The 23,231-nt window shown below is 42.4% G+C and overlaps 1 protein-coding gene and 1 pseudogene across 1 annotated transcript; both read left to right on the top strand.

Annotated features, from left to right (window-relative positions):
* The first annotated feature begins 839 nt into the window (after nucleotides 1-839).
* LOC126791690 (auxin-binding protein ABP19a-like) lies at nucleotides 840-1,460 on the top strand (annotated as a pseudogene).
* A 13,493-nt stretch (nucleotides 1,461-14,953) lies between these two features.
* LOC126790747 (pentatricopeptide repeat-containing protein At3g22690) lies at nucleotides 14,954-18,359 on the top strand. The gene has a single exon (XM_050517091.1). It carries the CDS (start codon nucleotides 14,996-14,998, stop codon nucleotides 17,537-17,539), a length of 2,544 nt encoding a protein of 847 aa, XP_050373048.1. The 5' UTR covers nucleotides 14,954-14,995; the 3' UTR covers nucleotides 17,540-18,359.
* Nucleotides 18,360-23,231: the final 4,872 nt, after the last annotated feature.

Raw genomic sequence — 23,231 nt, 5'->3', positions numbered from 1 at the left:
ATATAAGTTTGTAGAACGGGAATTTGAAAACAAACAAGAGTGCAGACACGTGTACAAATAAAATGTGATTTATTTATAATCAAGCGCGGGGTTACAATCTTTGTGAACACCTCTGATTCTATCTCCGTATGTAACTTGGCTCAAGGGTGACGTGCACTTGATCTTGAGAATTTGAGTTTGATTTGGATTTGGATTTGATGAAGAACGATCGATTTGATAGCTTGATGATTCTTCGTGGACTTGAGTTTGGATTTGGTGAAGAACGATCGATTCGGAAGCTTGATGATTCTTCGTGGACTTGGGAGACTTCAGGATTTGTCGAGAATGATCTTACTCATGTGATTTTCTCTCTTCTTCTCAAGTCCATTCTCTTCATGTTGAAGGGGGTATTAATAGTGTCAAGGTTTATATTTTATAGAATATTTTAATGACACTAAAAATAATAAATTTCTTTAATTGTATAATTATATCAATATGTATTTTCTGATTAATTTAAAATTAGTTATTCTCATAACTAAATTAAACAGAAAATAATTGACTTAATTATAACCGTTAAGAAATTTATTAATTTAATCAAATGTTCGATTACCATTTCGAATCGTCAATAACATTCAATTTTCGATATAAGTCGGAATCACGTAGTTTTGATTACGATAATCTGTTTATGTGATGACACGAGTTTTATTTGGATCTGCACCAATTTTGTTGACTTTTGGGCTACGTGTGCAATTTTATCAGGCTCTTGGTTGATTTAATCATTTAATAAAGATGATTTACTTCATTACATTTTATGTGTCTACAAAGTTACACAGCATAATTGTTATGTTTATCATTATATTTGAAGATGATATCCTGTGTCTTCTTCGTATTTTCTCTCATACTCTCCAGTTCCTATGCTGCTATGCAAGACTTCTGTGTTGCAGATTATGCAGCTCCTCAAAGCCCTGCAGGGTACGCTTGCAAAGATCCCACAAAGGTTACGGCGGATGATTTCGTGTTTTCTGGCCTAAGAGTTGCTGGTAATATCTCAAGTATCAACAAAATCGGACTCTCTGCTGCATTTGCTGTCAACTTTCCCGGTCTCAATGGCCTTGGCGTCTCACTGATTCGTGCAGATTTTGCTGTGGGTGGAGTTGTCCCGATTCACTCACACCCTGACGCTACAGAGCTTGTCATCCTTTTCGAAGGAACAGTTCTTGCCGGGTTCATTGCCTCTAATGACAAGCCTTATGCAAAGACTCTGAACAAGGGTGACACTATGGTCATTCCTCAAGGTTTGTTTCATTTCCTGGTGAATGTGGGTCGTACTCCAGCTCTTGCATATGCCAGCTTCAGTAGTGCAAACCCTGGAGACGGCTCTGTTTCGAAACAACTTACCAACTGAAATTATAGCCAAGACTACTTTACTTGATACCGTTCAGATTCAGAAACTTAAGCGTCTTCTTGGGGGCACCAACTAATATGTATCATAGAAATCTATATATGTATATAACCAACGTACTATATGCATGTATAATATCACAGATATCTATATGTATATAAAATGAACAAGAACAAGGACAAGAATATAATGTAATTGAATAATGCATTTGCTTAATTGCTTCACCCGCCCCACAACTCGTACTTATTCTATTATACCTTTGTTCTGCTTGATTATATATGTTCTTGTTCGTCCTGATGTTTATGGCATGGGCATATGGCCGGAATTATATTGAGTGCAACTGTTTTGGTTTAATTTTTTTGGTTTCTTAAAAAAGGAAGACGAGAGATAAAGAGGAAAACAAATGTTGATCAATTGCTTAATGAGGTCATGTAACTCAAAAGAGGTGAGACTTGTAAATTAAGCTAATGTCCCGGGGGGGGGGACCCGGAGTTTGTTGCTAATGGGGTGTTTGGACCTAAAATAATACTCCGGTATTATCTACTTTTAGACTCGTGGACCGGTTATTGGGGAAAATCTATCATAGAGTAAGATTACATGCCGTATTGGAATAGATTTAGGGGACTAATGCTGTATAGAATTTGAGTTGAATAAGGAAGGTGAATCTAAATTAACTAGGAGGTTCTCAAGACTTGATCCGCAAGAAAGAACAATTTGTGTTCTCTATATAAAGGAGTCGAATGTGCAGAATAACACACACAACGTCAAACAAACTATCGCGCAACCGCATAGTCAAATATTTCCACAGAGTAAAAGTCCGATTAGCTTCGGCAACCAAGTCTCCCATCGGAGCGGAGCTACCTAGATATACGCCTCGCGGTGCATGTAGCAAACAAGTCCGATTAACCTCGGCAACTAGAGTCAAGTCCATCGAGTCACTAGCCTAGCTTCTAGCAAACACAAAAGTCTGCAATAGTCAGCAATTCCCTACAGCGAGAGAGTCTCGCTATTAATGACACATTATAAGCTCTGCTTTTCTCCAAGTGGTCTTAAGTAAGATCGGCCATCTACTTGAGGTGGAGTGAAAGGTACCTAATAACTTCGGTTGTGTATAGGTCATTCGAACTTCAGCGGTTTATCAGCAACTGCGGAGCAATCGTTTGAGAAGAAGACAGTACGTAAGCGCAATCATTGTCAAACAAAGCAAGAGTTGTACCAAACTTAAAGGTACTGGCACGCCAGAAACAACAGAGAACGAAGGTTAGAACCATCTAGGGTTCGACACCGAGGCTTACTGATTGTTCTCTGAGGAGCTTTTTTCCAGCTCGAACATTTGGCATGCCCAGTGGGACCGTGTCAAGATAGCAAGCCAGAATCCTTACTCGCGAGGATATCCCCCTTGCTCGAAACCAGAGCACTCACAATGTGTTCCTCACAACACAGCGACTTGTAGAGGTTTATCGACGGTTGAGGCATTACTGCATTTGGAGTGATGGCGACACCGAAAGACGTGCAACTAGCTTTCAAGGAGTTGACGAAGGTAGTCAAGTCGTTGGAGGAGTAATTCGGCGATCGAATGACTGCGGTTGAGAGAACGTTGGATAATGTGTCGCAACTACAGTCGACACAGGGTCAGCGTCAGGTTGAGACCAACGACAGATTGAAGAAGCTGGTTTTGGGTGCTAACGAGCACGCAAACAATGCTCGCTTAGAGTTTGCAGGCCAGGATGAACGATTCAAGCAAATTGAAGAAGCGTTGGGAATCCAACGGACTGTCGCCGGGCTTTACGAGAAACAAAACCATGACAAGCCTAATACCACAAAAAAGGCTAGGTCCAACAAGAAAGATAGTGCCGGTAACGACGACGGTGGTGAAGAGGATGAGGCCAGAGGTAATGAGGCTGACAAGTCAGAGGTTGAGCTTGTCAAACTCGCAAGGAAGAAGAAGACGAAGGCTAAAAAGGGAAAGTTCACGTTTGGAAGTTCAAGACGGTCGAACACACCCGAGGTTGAGGCATTACAAAGGGCATTGGCACTTTTTCAACCAGACAGAAGACAAAAGCGTCAACACCAGTTCCGTCGCGAGCGACGAGAGGAGCATCGAGAAGAGCCTGAGCAAGAAGTAGAAGAGGGTCAGATCCTTACCAAGGAGCAGGTTCAGAAGATGATCCAGGAGAGTGTGAGGACCATTCATGGTCATGCTGCCGCGAACATATCTTATACAAGTCCATTCCCGGAATGGGTGACAGCATACCCTTGGCCCTCGGGTTATCGACCAATCAAGTTCTAGACTTTCTCAGGAGAGTGTTCCGAGAATGCAGTTGAGCATATCTCGCGTTTCCACAGCGATTGCGGGCCATATGCATCTGATCCAGTCTTCAAGATGAGGGCTTTCGGTTCATCTCTGTTAGGACCGGCGCTATCTTGGTTCTCCAAGTTAGCACCAAGGTTCATTACAGATTGGTCCATGCTCGAAACAATGTTTAAAACGACTTTTGGAAGTGTTGAGCCTGAAGTGGATTTGTCATCTTTGACTTCCATGTATCAACAGCCAATGGAGTCGGCAGTGGAGTTCCTGAAGAGGTTCAAGGTTCAGCAAGCAAAGTGCAGAACACCGCTCACGGAATAGGATGCCATTCACATTGCTATAAAGGGTTTGGAGACCCGTCAGCGGGTCAAACATCATGATGCCTACTTTTATAGCATGGCAGATTTAATGAACAAGGTAGACTCCTACCAAGTGTTCCTCAGGGAGATGGAGGACAATGCCACAGTTCCAAAATGTCCGCCTGTTTCCTATCACCCTGGAACTTTGAAACCACGCTATGCAGTTCCTTCCGGAACTAAGAGGGTTTCCACTATCTACTCGCATATAGATCTTTTCTACACACTGTATCCATACGAAGAGCAGTGGGTCGAAGAGGTAGATGATGAAGTGGCTGCCGTAGAGATAGCTGGAAGACAAGCATTGAAGTCTAAGGCTTTGAAGATGTCCAGGGACCCTGTCAAGATTTCTACAGCAGCATTCACCAAGCCCAAGTACGACTCGTATACCTACAACGCTCACAAGGCTCCGGAAATTCTGGATGAATTGTTCGCGAGTGGAAGAGTGAAGCATGATACTGCAATGCCTACCGCAGCGCAGATAGAAAGGAAGAAGTACTGCAAGTTCCACAACTTGTTCAATCACCACACAGCTAATTGTGTTAAGCACAAGGATTAATTGCAGACCTGGATTAACAAAGGCATGCTTGGGGTAGACACTGAAAGAGCTGCAGCTTGGGTAGATATTGATCCCTTCCCTACAGTGTCAATGGTGTAATTCTTGGTGGGGTCGCGAACGTTCTTGGAGGGCAGTGAGTTGGGGCGAATATGCCGGAAACTCAAGCTTCGCGCGAGGCGCTACAACGGCCATGCATACCGCCTGCACCGAGGTCATTAAAACCGGATGTTTGGTACGTTCAGGAGCATGGAAGAGCTATGGAAGCTACAAAAACTTAGAAGAGGAACGTACAGGAAAGATGGGGATGGGCCAAGCGAATGTTAGATGCGTATAATAAAGGAGAACTCTCTCGCGACCAGCTAGAACAACCACCTTGGCTGTTGCGAGAGACAATTGAAAAACTTAGTCTAAAGCCATACGTGCACATTCGTCGGAATGATAATCACAGGAATGAGCCATACCCCAGGGAAAGCGTTCATAATCGAATCGAACGACCAATGGAAACTGCTCCTAAACGAAGAGTTTCAATCCATGATAGGTTGTCTTACGCGTCTACCGACGGCAGAGCAACAAGCAGACATCACGTACATGGTGTTTCTATTCAGCAGAAATAACAGCAAAGTAATGTTGCACAACCTGCGCAATCTAAATGGGTGCCAAAAAGGTCTGTAAGTAAGCTAGGCCACCAGGAACCAGGTCCAGAGAAAATTAAGCCACAATTTGAATGGAAGCTGAAGATCAAAGAACCAGCACCAGTGGTTCCAACAGTAAAAGAACCAACACTTGTGGTTCCAGAGGTAGTTGAGGCTGCGGCAGTGGTTACTCCTCCAAAGGCCCATCAGGAGATTTTGCTAACGGAGTATCTCAGAAACAAGTTTCCCTCGCGAACACCAACTGGGTCAATTCCGGACGACAATATGGGAGAACCAGGTTGTAATGAGCAAGGGTTAGAATGTTCTGATCCAGAGGACGAGCTTGAGGAAGGTTATGATGAAGAAATGACAGCTACCCCAGACTGCAACATGTTTAACCTTTGTCATGAAGATAGCGTCGAGGAAGGAATACCGGGGCTAGATATTGTTCCTAGTTGCAACATGGTGTTCACTTTGTCCTCGGAGGTGAGACACATGCCCAGGAGGTGGGTACAAATGCAGAGTTGTCTTCTACAGAGGTGCCAACTGTTGATAAAGACACGAGAAAAGAGGAAGCTTCTAAATCTCACACGATGACAGAGCTCCAAAGATTCTTTATGATGTTCACAAAGCCTACAGCTACCATGACTCAGCACATTAAACCCTTATATATATCAGCTGAGATGGAAGGTAAGAGAGTGAACAAAATCCTCGTCGATAGCGGTGCAGCAGTTAGCATTATTACAGTAAAGACAGTTGAAGCACTTGACATTGCAAAGGAGAAGGTTCTCAGTAGCAATCTTAAGGTCAGGAGTTTTGCTGGCAACTTAACTAAGACCTTGGGAGTGTTGATCCTCAAAGTCAAGATAGGACCTTCTGAGCTGTTCTAAACATTCTTCGTTACAGATTGCACCGCTCCGTACAACATCATACTTGGCAGGGATTGGATACATAGAGCTTACTGCATCCCTTCTACTCTACACCAAGAAATGCTGAGGCAATCAAGCGGAATATGAGGCAATCATTATTGGCCTGTAACTTTTGCTTGATCTGGAAGTAAACAAGGTGGAGGTATTAGGTGATTCACTCTTCGTCATTAACTAGCTCAAGGGTGTCTACAAGTGCGACAATTTTACATTACTCCATTTTTGGGAGCGAGCATCGGAATTGTTAGACCAATTTGCAGACGTGGTGCTTGATTATATTCCTAGGGAACGAAATTTCGCTGCCAATGAATTGGCACAGTTGGCTACTGGCATTCACTTGGCAGATGGCGTTCGCGAGAGGATTCTGAAAGTTCAGAGACGCACATTGTTGGGTTTCCAGCCCATGTGTTTTTCCTAAGATGGTTTCTTAGAGTATGATGTTCCGGTAAGGATAGAGAATCCTTATTGATGATGGTTTACTTGTAGAAGGAGGAGGCTTTATAGCCTACCACTATTAGGAATAGGATTCCTATTTGGTGAGGAAATATGTTTGTCCTTATGGCTATATAAGGAGGGGTTATGCTCTAGGTTTAGGCATCACAGAGACAAAGAGCATAGTGTGTTCCATTCTCGGTTAGAGGGTGAGAGAGGGAAGAGAGGAGAAACATAGGAAGAGAAGAGAGTCCTTGTTTTATTAGTCTTTCTTGTGTACCCATTATTAATATAGTGGAAGTGTGTGTTCCTGTTCGGTAGATGTAGGCAAAGCTATTTGCTGAACCACCTTAAATCTGTGTTCTTGTGTTCTTTTCTTTGTGGTTGTTTCTCTTGGTTTGTTGTGCTTAAACTGTTTCTCTGACTAACTTGTTGACCGATTCCCCACACACATTACCTTCCTTTATGGCAAGGAAAGAAGTTAACGATGAATGGTTGGTTGATGTTATCAACACTATTGATGTAGATTGGCGACAACCGATTATCCAGTACCTCACTGATCCTTCTGCACCGGTGGACAAGAGGGTTAGATATTTTGCGACTAACTACATCCTTCGAGGCGGTGAACTATTGCGCAGGGCAGAAGACGGCTTATACCTACGATGCATCTATGGAGCTTAGGCTAAGAGGTGCTTGCGAGAGGTTCATTGTGGCAATTGTGGTTCTCACCAAGTTGGTCCAAAGATGAGATAGCTCATTCGCCGATATGGTTTCTATTGGCCTACCATGCTCAAGGACTGCATCAGCTTTGCGCAAGGTTGCATCGAATGTCAAATGCATGGGCCAGTCCAGCATGTGCCAGACGTTCCTCTGCAACCAATAATTAAACCTTGGCCAGGTCGCGGTTGGGCTTTAGACTTTATTGGGGAGATTCATCCAAATTCTTCCTTACAGCACAAACACATTCTATTGGCTACAGATTTCTTCACCAAGTGGGTCGAGGCTATACCAGTCAAGACGACATCTTCAGAGGTGATCACTGACTTTATCTTCAAATATATTATCACCAGGTATGGCATTCCAGAGTGTTTGGTAGCAAACAGGGGGGCAGGTTTCATGGCTGAAAGGACTCAGAAGTTCTTAGCTGGCTATGGGATCAAGTTTCTGCATTCCAGTCCTTATTATGCTCAATCGAATGGCCAAGCAGAAGCTAGCAACCACGTGATTATGTCTATCCTTAAACGAATGTTGGATGCAAATCCGCGCTCTTGGCATACCGAGTTGGATCACACATTATGGGCTTAACGAACTTCCCAAAGAACTCCAACCGCTACTACACCTTATGCCTTGATGTATGGACATGATGCAGTACTTCCTATTGAGATTAATGTTCAGTCGCTGAGGGTTCGCGAGCAGCACCAGTTGATTGGCGAAGACTATGTCCAGGCTATGTATCAAGAACATGAAGACTTGGATTCTCGCCGGATGGAAGCTCTTGACAGCCTTATGGCAGAAAAGCAGAAGATAGCACGGCTATATGACAAACGCACGAGAGGACGCAGCTTTGGCGTTGGTGACTTGGTGTGGAAAGCTTGTTTGCGCTAAGGTGAGCGAGTTGATGGTCGTGGTAAATGGTCTGCTAAATAGAAAGGCCCTTTTATGATTGATCGAGTAATAGGCAAAGGCGCTTACTACCTTCGCGACACTGATGGGAATGTTCACAGAAATCCCACGAATAGTCGCCATCTTAAGAAGTACTTTTCTAGTGTTTGGGAGTATGAAGATCCACCGGCAGAGGTGCAAGCAAAGTAGCTGGTGTTCGGACTTAGTGTTTCCTTGGTTTTCATCCTTTCAACCTCGTAAACAGGGGGGCAATACCATGGATAATCAGTACTTAACGGTCGCGAGCCCAGAAAATTTTGAGGCTCGCGAGTAGCACTTATGGTCACGAGTGTTACTAACGGTCGCGAACCAGAAAATTTTTGAAACTAACATTTCGAGTTTCTGAAACTTTATGAGTTTCCTCATTATGCTCCAGCATTTTTGTAACAGCATTGGACCAATACCTGTGGTCAAGAATTTGTTGTAACTTTTGTTGCGCAGTAATAAAACAATACACGTGTTTTTGAAACAAGTTGTGTTTTATTCATATGGCTTTGTGGCCAGAAACTTTACACAATATCTATATTATTACATATGAGCCTTAACAAGCTATGCTAGGTGGACAGGTCTTCGCGGTTTCTCCTGTTCATCCCACCACCACGAGAAACTTGAGATTAAGCTGCACCATTTGAAGGCTAATTGGAACCAGCTTGGTGCCAAACATAGGTTCTAATTGGAAGACTGGTGGTAGCATGAGGGATCCAGAGCCTTGATTTGTACACTTCTCCCCGCACTCCGTTGAAGAAGGGAGATTTGAGGATATTGCACATAGGAGATGCAACAGCTTGCATCACGTATCAAAAGAGGTACATAACGAGCATGAAGCACCTATTGGCTCTGGTCCTGAATTTGGCTGCCTGCTTCCTGATGCTCGGAGATTAAACAATGATGAACGGGCCGCAGGAAGGGCTGCCATTTCCTCTCTCACTTGTAATCCTTCACTAGGAACAACTCTTAATGCAGGGCAGATCCCTAGTGCTGAACTACAAAGAAGGGAGGATGTGAGGGTGGAATAAGACTCCCACCTCACATTTGAGGGTAGATTAAGACTCAAAATTTGTTATTGAGTTTGCAAATCTGGGAGATGAAACTTAAGAAACCTAAGGGGTTTCGAAGGAGGAGATGGAACATACATGGTTGGAGGCTGTAGAAGAGAGTGTTGTGTGTTCTTTCCTTAGGGTTTCGTTTTATAGCAGAAGAAACTGGGATTCAAGGGCTGAGATTAGAGATACAGATTTGGAGATCGCGTCCGGAATTTATTGCAGCAATATTGGTCAAACTGAAACGATTTGTGCGTTTCCCGATATTGATTGCTCCTGTTTTCGAGAGTTTACCTGCAAACTTGGACGATGGTGAGTTAAGCTGGGCTCTGGCCTTGGGCCTTTACTTGGTTTGTGTCGGGTCAAAGAGACTCAAGTAGGATGAGCAGACAGAGATAAATTGTAATTCTTACTACTAAAATACTTTGGTGTTCAAATTACATTCTATGTCCGACAAGGCGGATATCTAGGAGTAACTTGCCAGTGTCACTGGTTTTATCGCAAATCAGGTTGTTGATCCTCCTTTCCTCAGCCTCCGCAACTACCAGTTGCCTTTTGCGCTCCTGTACTTGGGGTATAGTACTTCTTATCTCTTCCTCCACAGCCTTAAGCTCTCTAGCTTGCTCAGCTTCAAGCTCCGCTATTTGTTGCCGCAATGCACTAATTTGTTGCGAACGGCTGGTCTTGGCATGCTGAAGCTTGGTCTTAAGTTGGGCAGGGCTTTGTGCAATGAAGTTTCTAGCATCAGCATTGCGTTGCGACAGACTCTGAGATTGGTTCCTCAAAGCTTGGCATTCTGCCATGAGGCATAGAATGGTGCTCAGTGCCTGTTCAGCCTTCGCTACTAGGCTGGGATCATTTGAGTGTAGTTTGAGGTAGCGAAGGGCATCTTGGACCTTAGCCAGGTGCGCTAGATCAGCTAGATCCTCAGAATATACCTTCGTAAGTTGTGCCCGGGCCTGGACAGGTTCTTGAGACTATAGGGGTGTCAAGAGGCTGGAAGGACCTAGCATATCATCTATAAGGTCTTCCATAGATGGACTAGAACGATTCTCTGATGGATCAACAACTGGTGTCGATCCGGAGGCTCCAACAGTTAGCATAATTCGCGAGCTGGAAGCGGTCGCGATTGCTAAAACCTGCAGATGGTATAGAACAGTTAATAAGACAGTTAAGTGTTTACAAAGGGGAAAAGAAATATATAAACTAAGATGAGGTTAAGTGTTTTACCCCATCAGTTTGGGAGGAGGGAATATTGTTTCCTGAAAGGGGTTTTGGTGTAGCATCATTGTTCACTGAGTCCGCATTCGCGAGGGAATGCTCCACATTTTCACCTTCTCGGTGAGAGCTGGTCACACCTTCTTCATCTCCTACCTCATTCTCCAAACTTTGAGTTGAAGAGGAGTGGGAGAGTACTGCTGTTGGGTTGATTGATGTTTGTGGCTCCAAGGTCCGAGTGCTCGCCACCGTGTTGAGGGGAGTAGCTTGAATTGGTTCTCTATATGTGCTCACAGCCTATAGGGTAGCAGTCGCGACTCCCATGGTAGGTGACTGAGCTTCAGCACGAGCCTGTGTTAGAGACAATGTAGTACATCATTGATTCACAGACAAACAATATAAGATAAATGAACTACATCCTAGCAAACAACAAAGTGTTGCTTAAGGGGCAACAGTGTGTTTAACTACTTACAGAAACGTCTTCCGTCGCGGTTGCGGCAGCTTGAGTGGTGGACAGAGGTGGTGATGTTGGGTTCTCGCGAACCTACAAATCAAATAAGAATCAGTTAAAGTGGTTCATGAGTGAATAGCCAGTTGGAACAAATAATGTGTTCTTCTTACCTCAACTGCTGTCTCTGGGTTGCTGTTCCCCGTTACTGGCTCAGGGTTGACTTGGTCAACTGATGCACACGGCATTGCATCAATCGCGAGCGGAGTAGAGGCGCTTGAGGCAGTTATTCTTCTCCTTTGAATCAACTGATGATCACAGACGTTGGTTAGTGGCGAAGGTTACAACAGCCTTTAAGATTTTTAATCAAATATGGATGAAGACTTACAGGATTGAAGTCTATGGCGTCAGGATCATCCTCATCGTTGTCAGATTGCATTATTCTCCCTCGTTTACGGCCTTGGGAGGAGGAAGCACCAGCTGTGTCCTCAAAAACCTGCAACATGAACCGGTTAGTGGTTTTTAATCAAGTTGGAATAGAATTATGGGAGTTCTAAGGAGAGTTAGGATTTTACCCTTGAGTGAACAATTTTTGCGGTATTTGGAATTACTGTCCGCAGCAAATCCTCATCACCAGGAACCTCAGGATATTCCTGCAAGTATCTTCTGAGCCCAGCTTGGAAGATGTATTGAAAGATGACCCGCGATCGTTGTTCCCACTGGCCATAATTAATCTTTTTCCACCATTGGGGGTAAGAGTTGTCGACATGGAAGCAGAAAAGGATACTTCCACTTGCTATCACAGGAAATGGTGTAGGTCGCAGCTGAGACTGATTCCCAGGATTGGCGGCAGTGGCGGGAACCATGGGGCGTCGCCATGATGAAAACAAGTTCAGACTCTCAATGGGAGGGAATGGAACCATTTGAGCCATGCCTAGTTGCCTCGCGAAGAGATGGGGAGCATAGAGTTCCACTCCAGTGCAAGGGTGTCGGGGTAAGTCCGCCATTGAAATAACATGTTCAAATAGATGCGGACTCTCCCCGTCATAGCGTTTGAGGATTAGAAAACCTCCACGGAGGGCATCAGGGTGAGTGCGGTCTAGGAGCAGCCGTTCTGAGTCAAGAACAGAGGCATCTAGGGTGTAGAAGTACTCGAAGCACGCTGCATAGTGAAGAGTGAAATTGGGCTCCAAACCAACAAATGCTTCTCCCAATACTTGATTCAGACGAAAGTCCCTTGCATTTTCATTCCACAATTGCATAAAGTAGACCTGGATCCAGAGGTCTAGAATCCACATGGGCCCGAGAGATTGTGATAATCGAGAGGTTCCATAGTGAGTGAACGCATCATCCGATAGAGTTCTGTCAGAACTATTTGTGCTAAGCCCACAGTGTGGCCATTGTAGAGGAGGGTCGCGAGTTCCAGGTGGCGCCCAATCATTTTCTTGGAGTTGGAGCAGAACATAAACTTTGATAGCCGAAATTCCCAGAAGGCAATTCCAGTATTGGTGGTATGGTTGCGATTAAAACTGGAAAGCCAGGAACCATACGATTGGTAAATACCAACCGCATGGGTGGCTGTGACTGGGCATTCAACAACAAGATAATCCTGATCTCTATAAGGCTTGATACCAACTGGTAGACCTAAGATAGCATATATGTCTAGCAGAGATATACCCATTTGACCAAATTGAAAATCGAAGGTATTACTTGCGGAATTCCAGAAATAAGCAGCGGTCATGATGGCACATCTGTTACCTCCATCTTGAGTCAGGTTGAAGGAAAGATCGATACATTCCAAGATTCCTGCTGCTTCCCAGATGGTTCGATCGATCAAGCGGCGACCTTCATACCATGTTCGCATAGCTGTGGAAACAATGGGCCATGCTCCTACGGGGGACCAGTGATGATTGTGCAATTTGCATCTGTTGAAGCTGGCTGGGGTGTTTCTAAAGGCAAGTGGAGGAATTCGCGAGCGGTGGTGATAGTCATCGTTGATGTGTTCTGGGATTACGGCAAGAAAAGGGCCCAAGAACACGGTGTTGTCGTCAATCACTCCAATGGTGATGTGATTGGTGGGTTCGTTGTTTGGGTAGCTGAGAAGGGGCCTTGCACCTTCCTGGACATCATTGTGATTGGGTCTCGGTGCCATTGCTGCTGAAGATTAAGAATTTCAAAAGGGGGCTTTATGGGTTTTCTGATGATGGAGCAATCGGATTGGATGAACTGGTAGAGTTCGAGATCATGGTTTATATAGAAACTGAAGGGGTTTCTGAAATTGAAACCGATTGGGTTATGGGAAGAGTCGCGTCTGCTCGATTGAAACTTGTTTGAGTTTCTGAAACAGTACGTGTTTCTCGCGTACTTCAGCTCGAAAGGTTGTAGTGGTTTGAGGTAAAGTCGCGCGTCAGTTGGTAACGGGGGGAACGTAAAGCGTTTCGAATTATTTTAAAAAGATAACCGTTTGGGTTTTTCTTCTAGCCCTTTTCGATTTCGCGGGGTCTTCAATTTCAAGGCCTGGGGGGCAATGTTTGGGCCTAAAATAATACTCCGGTATTATCTACTCTTTAGGCTCGTGGACCAGTTATTTGGGGAAAATCTATCATAGAGCAAGATTACCTGCTGTATTGGAATAGATTTAGGGGACTAATGCTATATAGAATCTGAGTTGAATAAGGAATGTGAATCCAAATCAACTAGGAGGTTCTCAGGACTTGATCCGCAAGAAAGAACAATTTGTGTTCTCTATATAAAGGGGTCGAATGTGCATAATAACACACACAACGTCAAACAAACTATCGCGCAACCGCATAGTCAAATCTCCCCACGGAGTAAAAGTCCGATTAGCTTCGGCAACCAAGTCTCCCATCGGAGCGGAGCTACCCAGATCTACGCCTCGCGCTGCATGTAGTAAACAAGTCCGATTAACCTCGGCAACTAGAGTCAAGTCCATCGAGTCGCTAGCCTAGCTTCTAGCAAACACAAAAGTCTGCACTAGTCAGCAATTCCCTACAGTGAGAGAGTCCCGCTATCAACGACACATTATAAGCTTTGCTTTTCCCCAAGCGGTCTAAAGTAAGATCGGCCATCTACTTGAGGTGGAGTAAAAGGTACCTAGCAACTCTGGTTGTGTATAGGTCATTCGAACTTCAGCGGTTTATCAGCAACTGCGGAGCAATCGTTTGAGAAGAAGATAGTACGTAAGCGCAATCATTGTCAAACAAAGCAATAGTTGTACCTAACTTAAAGGTACTGGCACGCCAGCAACAACAGGGAACGAAGGTTAGAACCATCTAGGGTTCGACCCATCTAGGGTTCGACACCGGAACTTGCTGATTGTTCTCTGAGGAAGATCTTTTTCCAACTCGAAGGGTTGTGTCATTAAGGTACTTAATATATATAGGAGGATTCGACCATATTAGCACTCTTAATTAGTTTGATTTTCAGAGAATATGATAAGTTCGTTTACGGTTACTATGTATCTCTTGATTTGCTAAATCATCAATTGCTATTACAACCTTATAACCAGTCACCAGGTTCTACTGTTTTTCCTAGCTGAATTGAACTCGACGACACTCTCTACTCCATGCCTTGCAAAACGCGGTACGTTTGTGTATTCCTCGACCAAGAGAGAGACAAATTTGTGTGCCTCCATAAAAGTTGGAATCATCTTCCTCATGTTGATTGACATCATGCGTATTCTAATTAGGAAAACATCTGAATTCTTTGTGAGGAATGATCATTAAGTTGCTCAAGAATTGTAGCTGTTGGAGTAAGATTTACTTAGTCAGTGTAGTCTCTGTTCTTCTCTGTTGCCAAGTGAGTGAAAACCTAAAGAGTTTGTGAGCCAATAGATCATGATTGGACACGTGTCACAATCACAAATAAGGTAAGCAAGATCAGGCGAGGATCGGATCCTGTTTTATGATATCCCTCACCCTCAGCCGACATGAAACTTGATACAGTGTCGATTTAGTTAGTTATAGTGGGTTGCAACTTGCAACCCCAAAATAGGCCGACAGACCCATTCACCATGGCTGCTACGCTCCAGCCTCAGCCTCCGGTCATCTCAACCACCCCAAGTTTCATAGCTCCCATTAACCAAACCAAACCCATAGCCAAGGTCGACCCTTCCCCAACTGGGTCACTCAAACACTGCAAAACCATTAACCAAGTGAAGCAACTTCACTGCCAAATCACTAAAAACGGCCTCAGTCATAGACCCTCTACTGTCACCAAGCTCGTGACCACCTACGCCGAAATGGGCACCTCTGAAAGCTTGGACTATGCCCGAAAAGCCTTCGACTTGTTCCTTGAACGGCAAGAAACAAAGGGTCTGGTGTTCATGTACAACTCATTAATAAGGGCTTACTCTAGTGCTGGGCTTAGCGACGAGGCTATTGAGCTCTACGTTCAGATGGTGCTTCAGGGTGTTTCTCCGGATAAGTTCACTTTTCCGTTTGCGTTGAGTGCGTGCTCGAAGCTTGTGGGGTTCAGTGAAGGCGTTCAGCTCCATGGGTCGATTGTGAAGATGGGTTTGGAGAGAGATGTCTACATTGGGAACTCTTTGGTGCATTTCTATGCGGAATGTGGGGAGTTGGGTTATGCCCGGAAAGTGTTTGATAAAATGCTTGAGAGAAATACCGTGTCTTGGACGAGTTTGATTTGTGGCTATGGGAGGAAGTGTATGCCGAAGGAGGCTGTTTCTTTGTTCTTTGAGATGGTGGGGGCCGGTGTTGAGCCCAATTCGGTGACTATGGTGTGTGTCATTTCGGCTTGCGCAAAGTTGAGGGATGTTGAGCTGAGCGAGAGAGTGTGTGATTACATTGGGGAGTCTGGAATGGAGAGTAATATGCTTATGGTGAATTCACTTGTTGATATGTATATGAAATGTGGGAATACTAGAGCTGCAAAGAGTCTTTTTGACCAATGTGTGGATAAGAACTTGGTGCTTTATAATACAGTTTTGTCGAATTATGTGCGCCAGGGACTGGCAACTGAAGCAGTTTCTGTATTGGGTGAAATGCTGCAACGGGGACCAAGACCTGATAGGGTCACCATGTTATCTGCGATTTCAGCTTGCGCACAACTAAATGATTTTCTCTCTGGAAAGTGTTGCCATGGTTATGTTTTGAGGAATGGACTGGAAGGTTGGGATACCATTTGTAATGCCATGATTGATATGTACATGAAGTGCGGCCAACAAGGAATGGCCTGCAGAATTTTCGACAATATGTCAAATAAGACTGTCGTATCAAGGAACTCGTTGATATCTGGTTTCATAAGATGTGGTGATTTGAAGTCAGCCTGGGAAATGTTCAAGGAGATGCCAGGGAGTGATCTTGTCTCTTGGAACACTATGATTGGTGCTTTGGTCCAAGAGAGCAAGTTTGAGGAAGCAATTGAACTTTTCCGGATGATGCAGACTGAAGGAATAAAAGGAGATAGGGTGACCATGGTGGAGGTTGCTTCTGCCTGCGGATATCTGGGAGCTCTTGATCTTGCAAAGTGGACTCATGCTTATATAGAAAAAAATGCAATTGAATGCGATATGCGGCTCAGAACAGCCTTAGTTGACATGTTTGCTAAATGTGGAGACCCTCAAAGTGCGATAAAGGTGTTCAATACTATGGCAAGAAGAGATGTTTCTGCTTGGACTGCTGCCATTGGAGCAATGGCCATGGAAGGAAATGGGGAACGGGCTCTTCAGCTTTTCAATGACATGGTTAAGCAGGGGGTGAAACCAGATGAAGTAGTCTTTGCAGCAGTACTAACGGTGTGCAGCCATGTTGGCCTTTTGGAACAAGGGCGCAACATTTTTATGTCAATGCAGCCGGTCCATGGCATTTCCCCTAATATCGTTCATTATGGTTGCATGGTCGATCTACTAGGCCGAGCCGGGCTTTTAGAAGAAGCTGCTAATCTGATAGAGTGCATGCCAATGGAACCTAATGATGTCATTTGGAGTACTCTATTGGCTGCGTGTCGTACCCACAGAAACGTTGAAATGGCAGCATATGCAGCTGAACAGATATCAAAATTGACCACTCAAAGAACTGGTAGTCATGTGCTTCTGTCAAACATATATGCATCAGCTGGGAAATGGGCTGATGTTGCAAAAGTGAGGCTACAACTGAAAGAGAAAGGGATTCAAAAGGTACCCGGATGCAGTTCCATCGAAATAAATGGAGTGATCCATGAGTTCATCTCCGGGGGTGGTGATACTGGAACACACATAGAGAAGAGCCACATTGAGCTGATGTTGCAAGAAATAAACAGCAGACTCAGAGATGCTGGTCACGTTCCTGATTTGGAGAATGTCCTGCTCGATGTTGATGAAAAGGAGAAAGAGTACTTGCTCAGTCGACATAGTGAGAAAATGGCCATAGCTTTTGGACTTATAGGTACACAGCGAGGAGTGCCAATTCGCGTGGTGAAGAATCTGAGAATGTGTTCTGATTGTCACTCTTTTGCCAAACTAGTTTCAAGAATATACGAGAGGGAAATTATTGTTCGAGATAACAACAGGTTCCACTTCTTTAATCACGGGGTTTGCTCTTGCAGTGATTACTGGTAATAGAATTATAACTTTGAAGAGAACTCTCCCCCAAGTATTCTTCTTCTTTATTCTGCACTCTCATTATCTAGTGCCTTTGATCCGCGCTGCCAGCATAGTACTGTCACAATCCAAGAGTGCTCCCGTTATCGTTGAGCCGTACTTCAGGGGCAATATGCACAAGCTAATCTCCTACGTTGCCATTGCCCAAACTCATTGACTACTCGGACGATAATAACAAGTGTTGTATACTGTTGTACATTATTATATCAATTCAGCCCTAGAGCACGAAGCTGGAATGCCACTGCTACCTAGTATAGCATTAAATTAAAAGGATGTTCACTCACTGTTCCCGGTACACTTCAGAGTTCTGACAAGAATGCCATGCATTTAGTTGTCATATTTCAGAGTTGGATAAATTTGAAGCTGAAACTTGAAAACAGTCTTAAGAGTTCAAGCTTCAAACTTTGAGAGAGAATCAAAATTCTACTATTTTTACAGGTTATGTTTTTCTTCTTCTTTTTCCCTCAGATTCTACATGTATATATTCTTATCGGGCTATGGTTGAGATTTATTGTTTTTGCTAAGATTTCAATTCATAATGGTTGGTCACATTTGGAACTGCATTAAGTCAGTAGCTAATCATCATATATGGGTGGCATTGATCTGGGTTTACCGGTACTGGCAGCTTAAGAAAGAGGAGCAAGTACCTCTTTTACACTGCGATAAAACATTTTTGTTAATAACTGGCTCTGTGATTTGATGGCAATTTTGTTACGCTTGAAAAGTCTGGCTGCCTGTATTCCATTGCTTGTACATACATACTCAAGTAGCATGAGGCTCTTTAGTTGCCTGTAAAACTATCTCTGTGGTATTTTGTCAGGGGCTTTTTAAGAAAAGTAACCATATATGATTCCAAATGCTTTACACAGTAATTACATCAAATGTCCCCAAATAATGTTTTACAGTACGCAATCAAAGATTCATAGCTGCATCCTGCATAGAATATGTTAATTAGGTATTTTCATAGCTGCATAGAATATGCAATTACTGCAGCAGGCACAAAGAAACTATCTAACTACTAGAGTTAGAGGGGAATTGAGAAAAGCAAAGCACGGATACTATAGCTTCTCTGCACATTGAAGCAGACAGTTCTTCATCTTCTCTCTCAGTATCTCCCAGTGATCATAACCAAAATCATTACAAATACGAGGTGTTCCTCAGTTTTCGAGGCGAGGATACGCGCTATGATTTTACAGATCATTTGTACAAGGCTTTGTGCGCAGGGGAATTCCGACCTTCAGAGATGATAAGCTTGAAAGAGGAGAAGACATATCACAACAGCTCCTCAAAGCAGTTGAGGAGTCTAGAGTTTCCATCAATTGTCTTCTCTGAAACTTATGCATCCTCAAGGTGGTGCTTGGATGAACTGGCATGGTCCAGATACTTGAATGCAAAAGTTCAAAAGGACAAGAGGTCAGATCAATTTTTTACATGGTAGATCCCTCACATGTACGAAACCAAACAAGTGATTTCGGCGACGCATTTGCTAAACATGATCAATGCAAGTACAAGGATAGCATATGCAAATGGAAGAAGGCTCTTGAAGAAGCAGCAAATTTGTCTGGATGGCATTACCAGGAGGGCAAGTATGTGTTTAACCCTTTTACTAACTAGATGATTATTTTGCAAGTTTATATTCTGTTAAGATACAATTAGTCTTGAACTTTATTCATTTCTTAAAAATATATTCTCTTAAATTCATAGGTACGAGGCTGAGTTTATTGATGAAATTGTTGGGGAGTTGTTGGCTGTTTCTGGTTTTTTATTTTAACTTTAGAATTCTACATGTGAATATTACGATCAATGGGGTGTATATATATCAGTTCAGTTTTGGAGAGAATACACCTCTAGTGTTTCAGAATTACTCAGACCCGGACTATATGTGGCTTAGTTATATTCCATTATCTGGTGATATAAAAGGAACGCTGTTGGGTAGTAGGCCGTATGTATATCGAGTTGAATTTGCCAGCCGCGAAATTAAAAGCTGTGGAGGTCACCTCATATGTGAACCAACGAATGAACATTCTGTAATGGAATATAAGCAGTGGAGTTCACCTTCGGTTCTTTGTTCTGCTAATCCTGAACGAAAGAGGCCTCATACTGGAGCCAACGAGATTATCATCATCAACTAGAGCAGCAGGAGCAACCTATGTTAAGGATTCCTTCAAAACGACACTGCACCGAGGAGCAACCATCAATGGCTCCCATCGACAACATTTCTATTCTCTCCTCCTCAGACTGCTCTGCATCTGCATCCACCTCAGATATGCGGAGGAATCAAATCTTCAAGACTTCTGATGATCAAGCAATTGTTGATCCTCTTTCAGATTTTCAGTCAACTCTTGCAAATCTTGATCCTACGTCGTCATCAGCAGCTTGGAGTTCCAATAATTGCCATGTTATTTAGATATGTAATATGTTCGTTCAGAGACTAGCTGCTGTTTTCAGGTTTGCCTTTCCTCCTTATTCTAAATAAGTTATGCAATTTTGATGATTTTATACCGGAATTAGCTAGGCAGTTAGTAAATTTAGATACTCTGTAATTTGTACCAGTTACAAGGGTTACTTGTACCTTAAGAAAGAAGACGACCAGTACATAGTTCTATTAGAAAGAACATTTGATTTCCAATAATTAAGGTTGAACTACAAGCGCATCTGAGACAACTTGTAGTCAACTGCTTGAATGAGTTGAATCTAATTGTGTTTTTATTAATGGGTTTGCATTTGTGTAGCTTGCTGTGCAGTTCAGTTCCATCCAAGCCTTTCTGGCTGGTGGAAGCCTCGGTCTCAAGCAAGGCAATTATTTGGTATCTCTGGTAAGCTTCTCAACTTATTCCTTGAGCTTTGGGGGATTTCAAATTTGTTTTACAAGGTTAGTAGCTTACTTCTTAACCTACGCTCTTGACTTTACAGAAAATGATACAACAAGAAGCAGCATGAATCTAGAGTCCCAATTGCACCGTTCACAGCTTGTGAATCTCATATCTCATATATGCAGATATGAGGTGATGAGTTTGTACTTTGTAGAGTATATTGAACCTTAGCTTGGTGAAAGATGATTTATGTAGTTTACAGTAGTTAACTGGCATGGTTGTCTGTGTACTGAGGATTGAATATTGGACTCGAAGAATTAGGATGCCAATACGGAACTGAAATTCCAGATACACTGAAAAGGATCAAACAAATGAAAGCAAACAATTGAATGATAACCTGTTCGAGTATTGGTTAGTAGTGGCGATGAGGAAGAGATGCATTAATTAAGGGTCATCAGTTTAGAGCCTGGAGAATCCTTGTGTGCTTCCTTGTGAGTTGGTCTGTGGCAAACAATATTGAATTGTTGGTAACAAGTATGATAAAGCTGCGGATGAACTACAACCAAAATTTGGGGTGAACAGTTTGTCGGCGGAAGCACCACTCTTTTTAGATACTACCATTCTAGAGCGATATCTATCCTTTTTTTTTTTTCCAATTTGTAAAGCAAATTTGATGTTCATATGTTCAGATGGTCATGTCAAAATTTCATGTTCCAGACTTAGCTGGTTGATTTGTCAATGCTCAGTTTCTAATTGTGCGTATTGCATTGTTTGGTAGCATTGTAGTCTTGTAGAGGAGTTATGTTAGTAGATGAGTTTCTGTGCTTAATGTTTGAGCAAAAAATATTCATTCTTAATACGTGTTTCCGGGCAAATTCCCATAACCCGATGTCGTTGAGTTCAAGTATTGATGTGTTCATATTATCCTATATTTATATGCATCATATCCTTAGTTTATATGTTTAGTTCTCTAATTTATGATTGATTAATGTTATTTTAGTGTGTTTCTAGGTTTGTCTCAAAGAGAGAAGAAAACAGGCTAAAATGAGATAATAAAGATTAAATGGCGATTATATTCTTCATTATCAGAATCTGCATGTGCAGAACATTCAAATTTTCTGAGCTACTGTGAGAGTTTCAGATCGAATCAGACCGTGAGTCTTTAATTATTGGAAAGATACATAAGTCTATTTTATGTAGGATTTTAGGAACTTGATTTCGATACTCTGAGAGGAAGTTATAATCGTTCGAGTAATAAGAAGTCAGAGTTGAAACCTGTCCAGGTTCATTAGCATTTATGGAGAACTCAAGTTGTGTTGCCAAGTTCATTCAATTCCAATACATCAAGGTCAATTATCCAGATGAAGATGCAAAGAGTACATGGATTCCTACTTTTACAAAAGATATTCAAGATGTTCCCATTCCATATTAAGATAGGAGTCTAAAATCTAAGTCTTACAAGAAAATTGAAGTCAAAGATGAGCAATAATCTTCCCTATATAAGGGAGCACGAATTTCATATAAGAGGATGTCTCTGGAGCACAATGTAGACGCCAAAAGAGCAGAGACCATTCATCCATCTTCACCATTCCATTCTTTTATGTTATTGAGTCATAGTTTGTTAAACCTTTTCTAGTGTTAGGATGATGCCCTATCATGATTGTTTATGAAATTTGATGTTTAATTGATGGATTTATAATTTTGTTTTTATGATGAATTCTTAGTCACTATTTGAATTGATGCTTTATGTTTAAGTTCTTTGAGTGATCACCTTAGGGCTTTACATCTAGTAATTAGAAAATAAATTTGAGACGTACCTACAATATAATTCAACTTAGCTTCATGTGATCAAGAGTTGTGAATTACATTATTATCGTACCTGAAGTAATGGTTTGCATGATTCTCTTGTTTTCTAGAACATAATGAGTCCTTTATGTTAAATTTATGTCGTACCTGGATATACTGCATGCTAGGATATACGACCTCTGCCGTACTTGGAGAGTATGATACACTTAAGGAAACGATGGTCTAAGTGCCGTACCGGACTTAGATACGAGAATTGTCATTTAGATATACAAAAGAATCCATTAGTTGCATTGATACATAAATATGATTGATAGTGATTGATTCTAATACTCTAAGTTCTATCTTATTTGTTTCTTTTATAATTTGTTATTTGAAACCTAAAATCTATGTTCTTAGTGTAGATAAATTAAGTTAGAATTAAATCGATTCTCAATCCCTAATTGGAAAGATCTCGTACTTGCACATTAAACTAACGACGATTCGTGCGCTTGCGAGTTTTAATTAGGGTTACACCAAACCTACTTAACGAGCAAGTAATATATAAGGCGAATTCGGCTATACATCGAATTATTATTGATTATCAAATATATGGTAATTAATGGTGTACTATTTGCCTACAAAGATGGAGCTAGGAGGAAGATTTTGTTAATCAAGGATGGATTGAAGATCTAGATATGCACGGCCGGAGGAGATGACATTCCTTAATCAAGTTGGAGCCCTGCACGCAGAAGGGGACTACTTAACCTAGAAGATATCTCTACGTACGTCCAAGAAGTGCCTGCTATCAAGTGATCTTCCTTAATTATTGCATTCGAGGAGATGTGCACGAACAGAAGATCCTCTCAAGGGCAATTAAATCTCTATTGCCTACGACATATTATTAAGCCAATATCTGTGGCTTAATACCTATCACTCCTAAAAGTTATTATTTAGTATAATTACATACGAAGTAATCTTATCAAAGGTTTTTTGATATACTTAATCGATATCTACAGTTAAAAATATTATTCCGTCAATGAATCCTATAAGAA

The sequence above is a fragment of the Argentina anserina genome, chromosome 4 (assembly GCF_933775445.1).
Source record: "Argentina anserina chromosome 4, drPotAnse1.1, whole genome shotgun sequence".
Lineage (NCBI taxonomy): Eukaryota > Viridiplantae > Streptophyta > Magnoliopsida > Rosales > Rosaceae > Argentina > Argentina anserina.
This window is presented reverse-complemented; position numbering and strand designations above follow the sequence as displayed.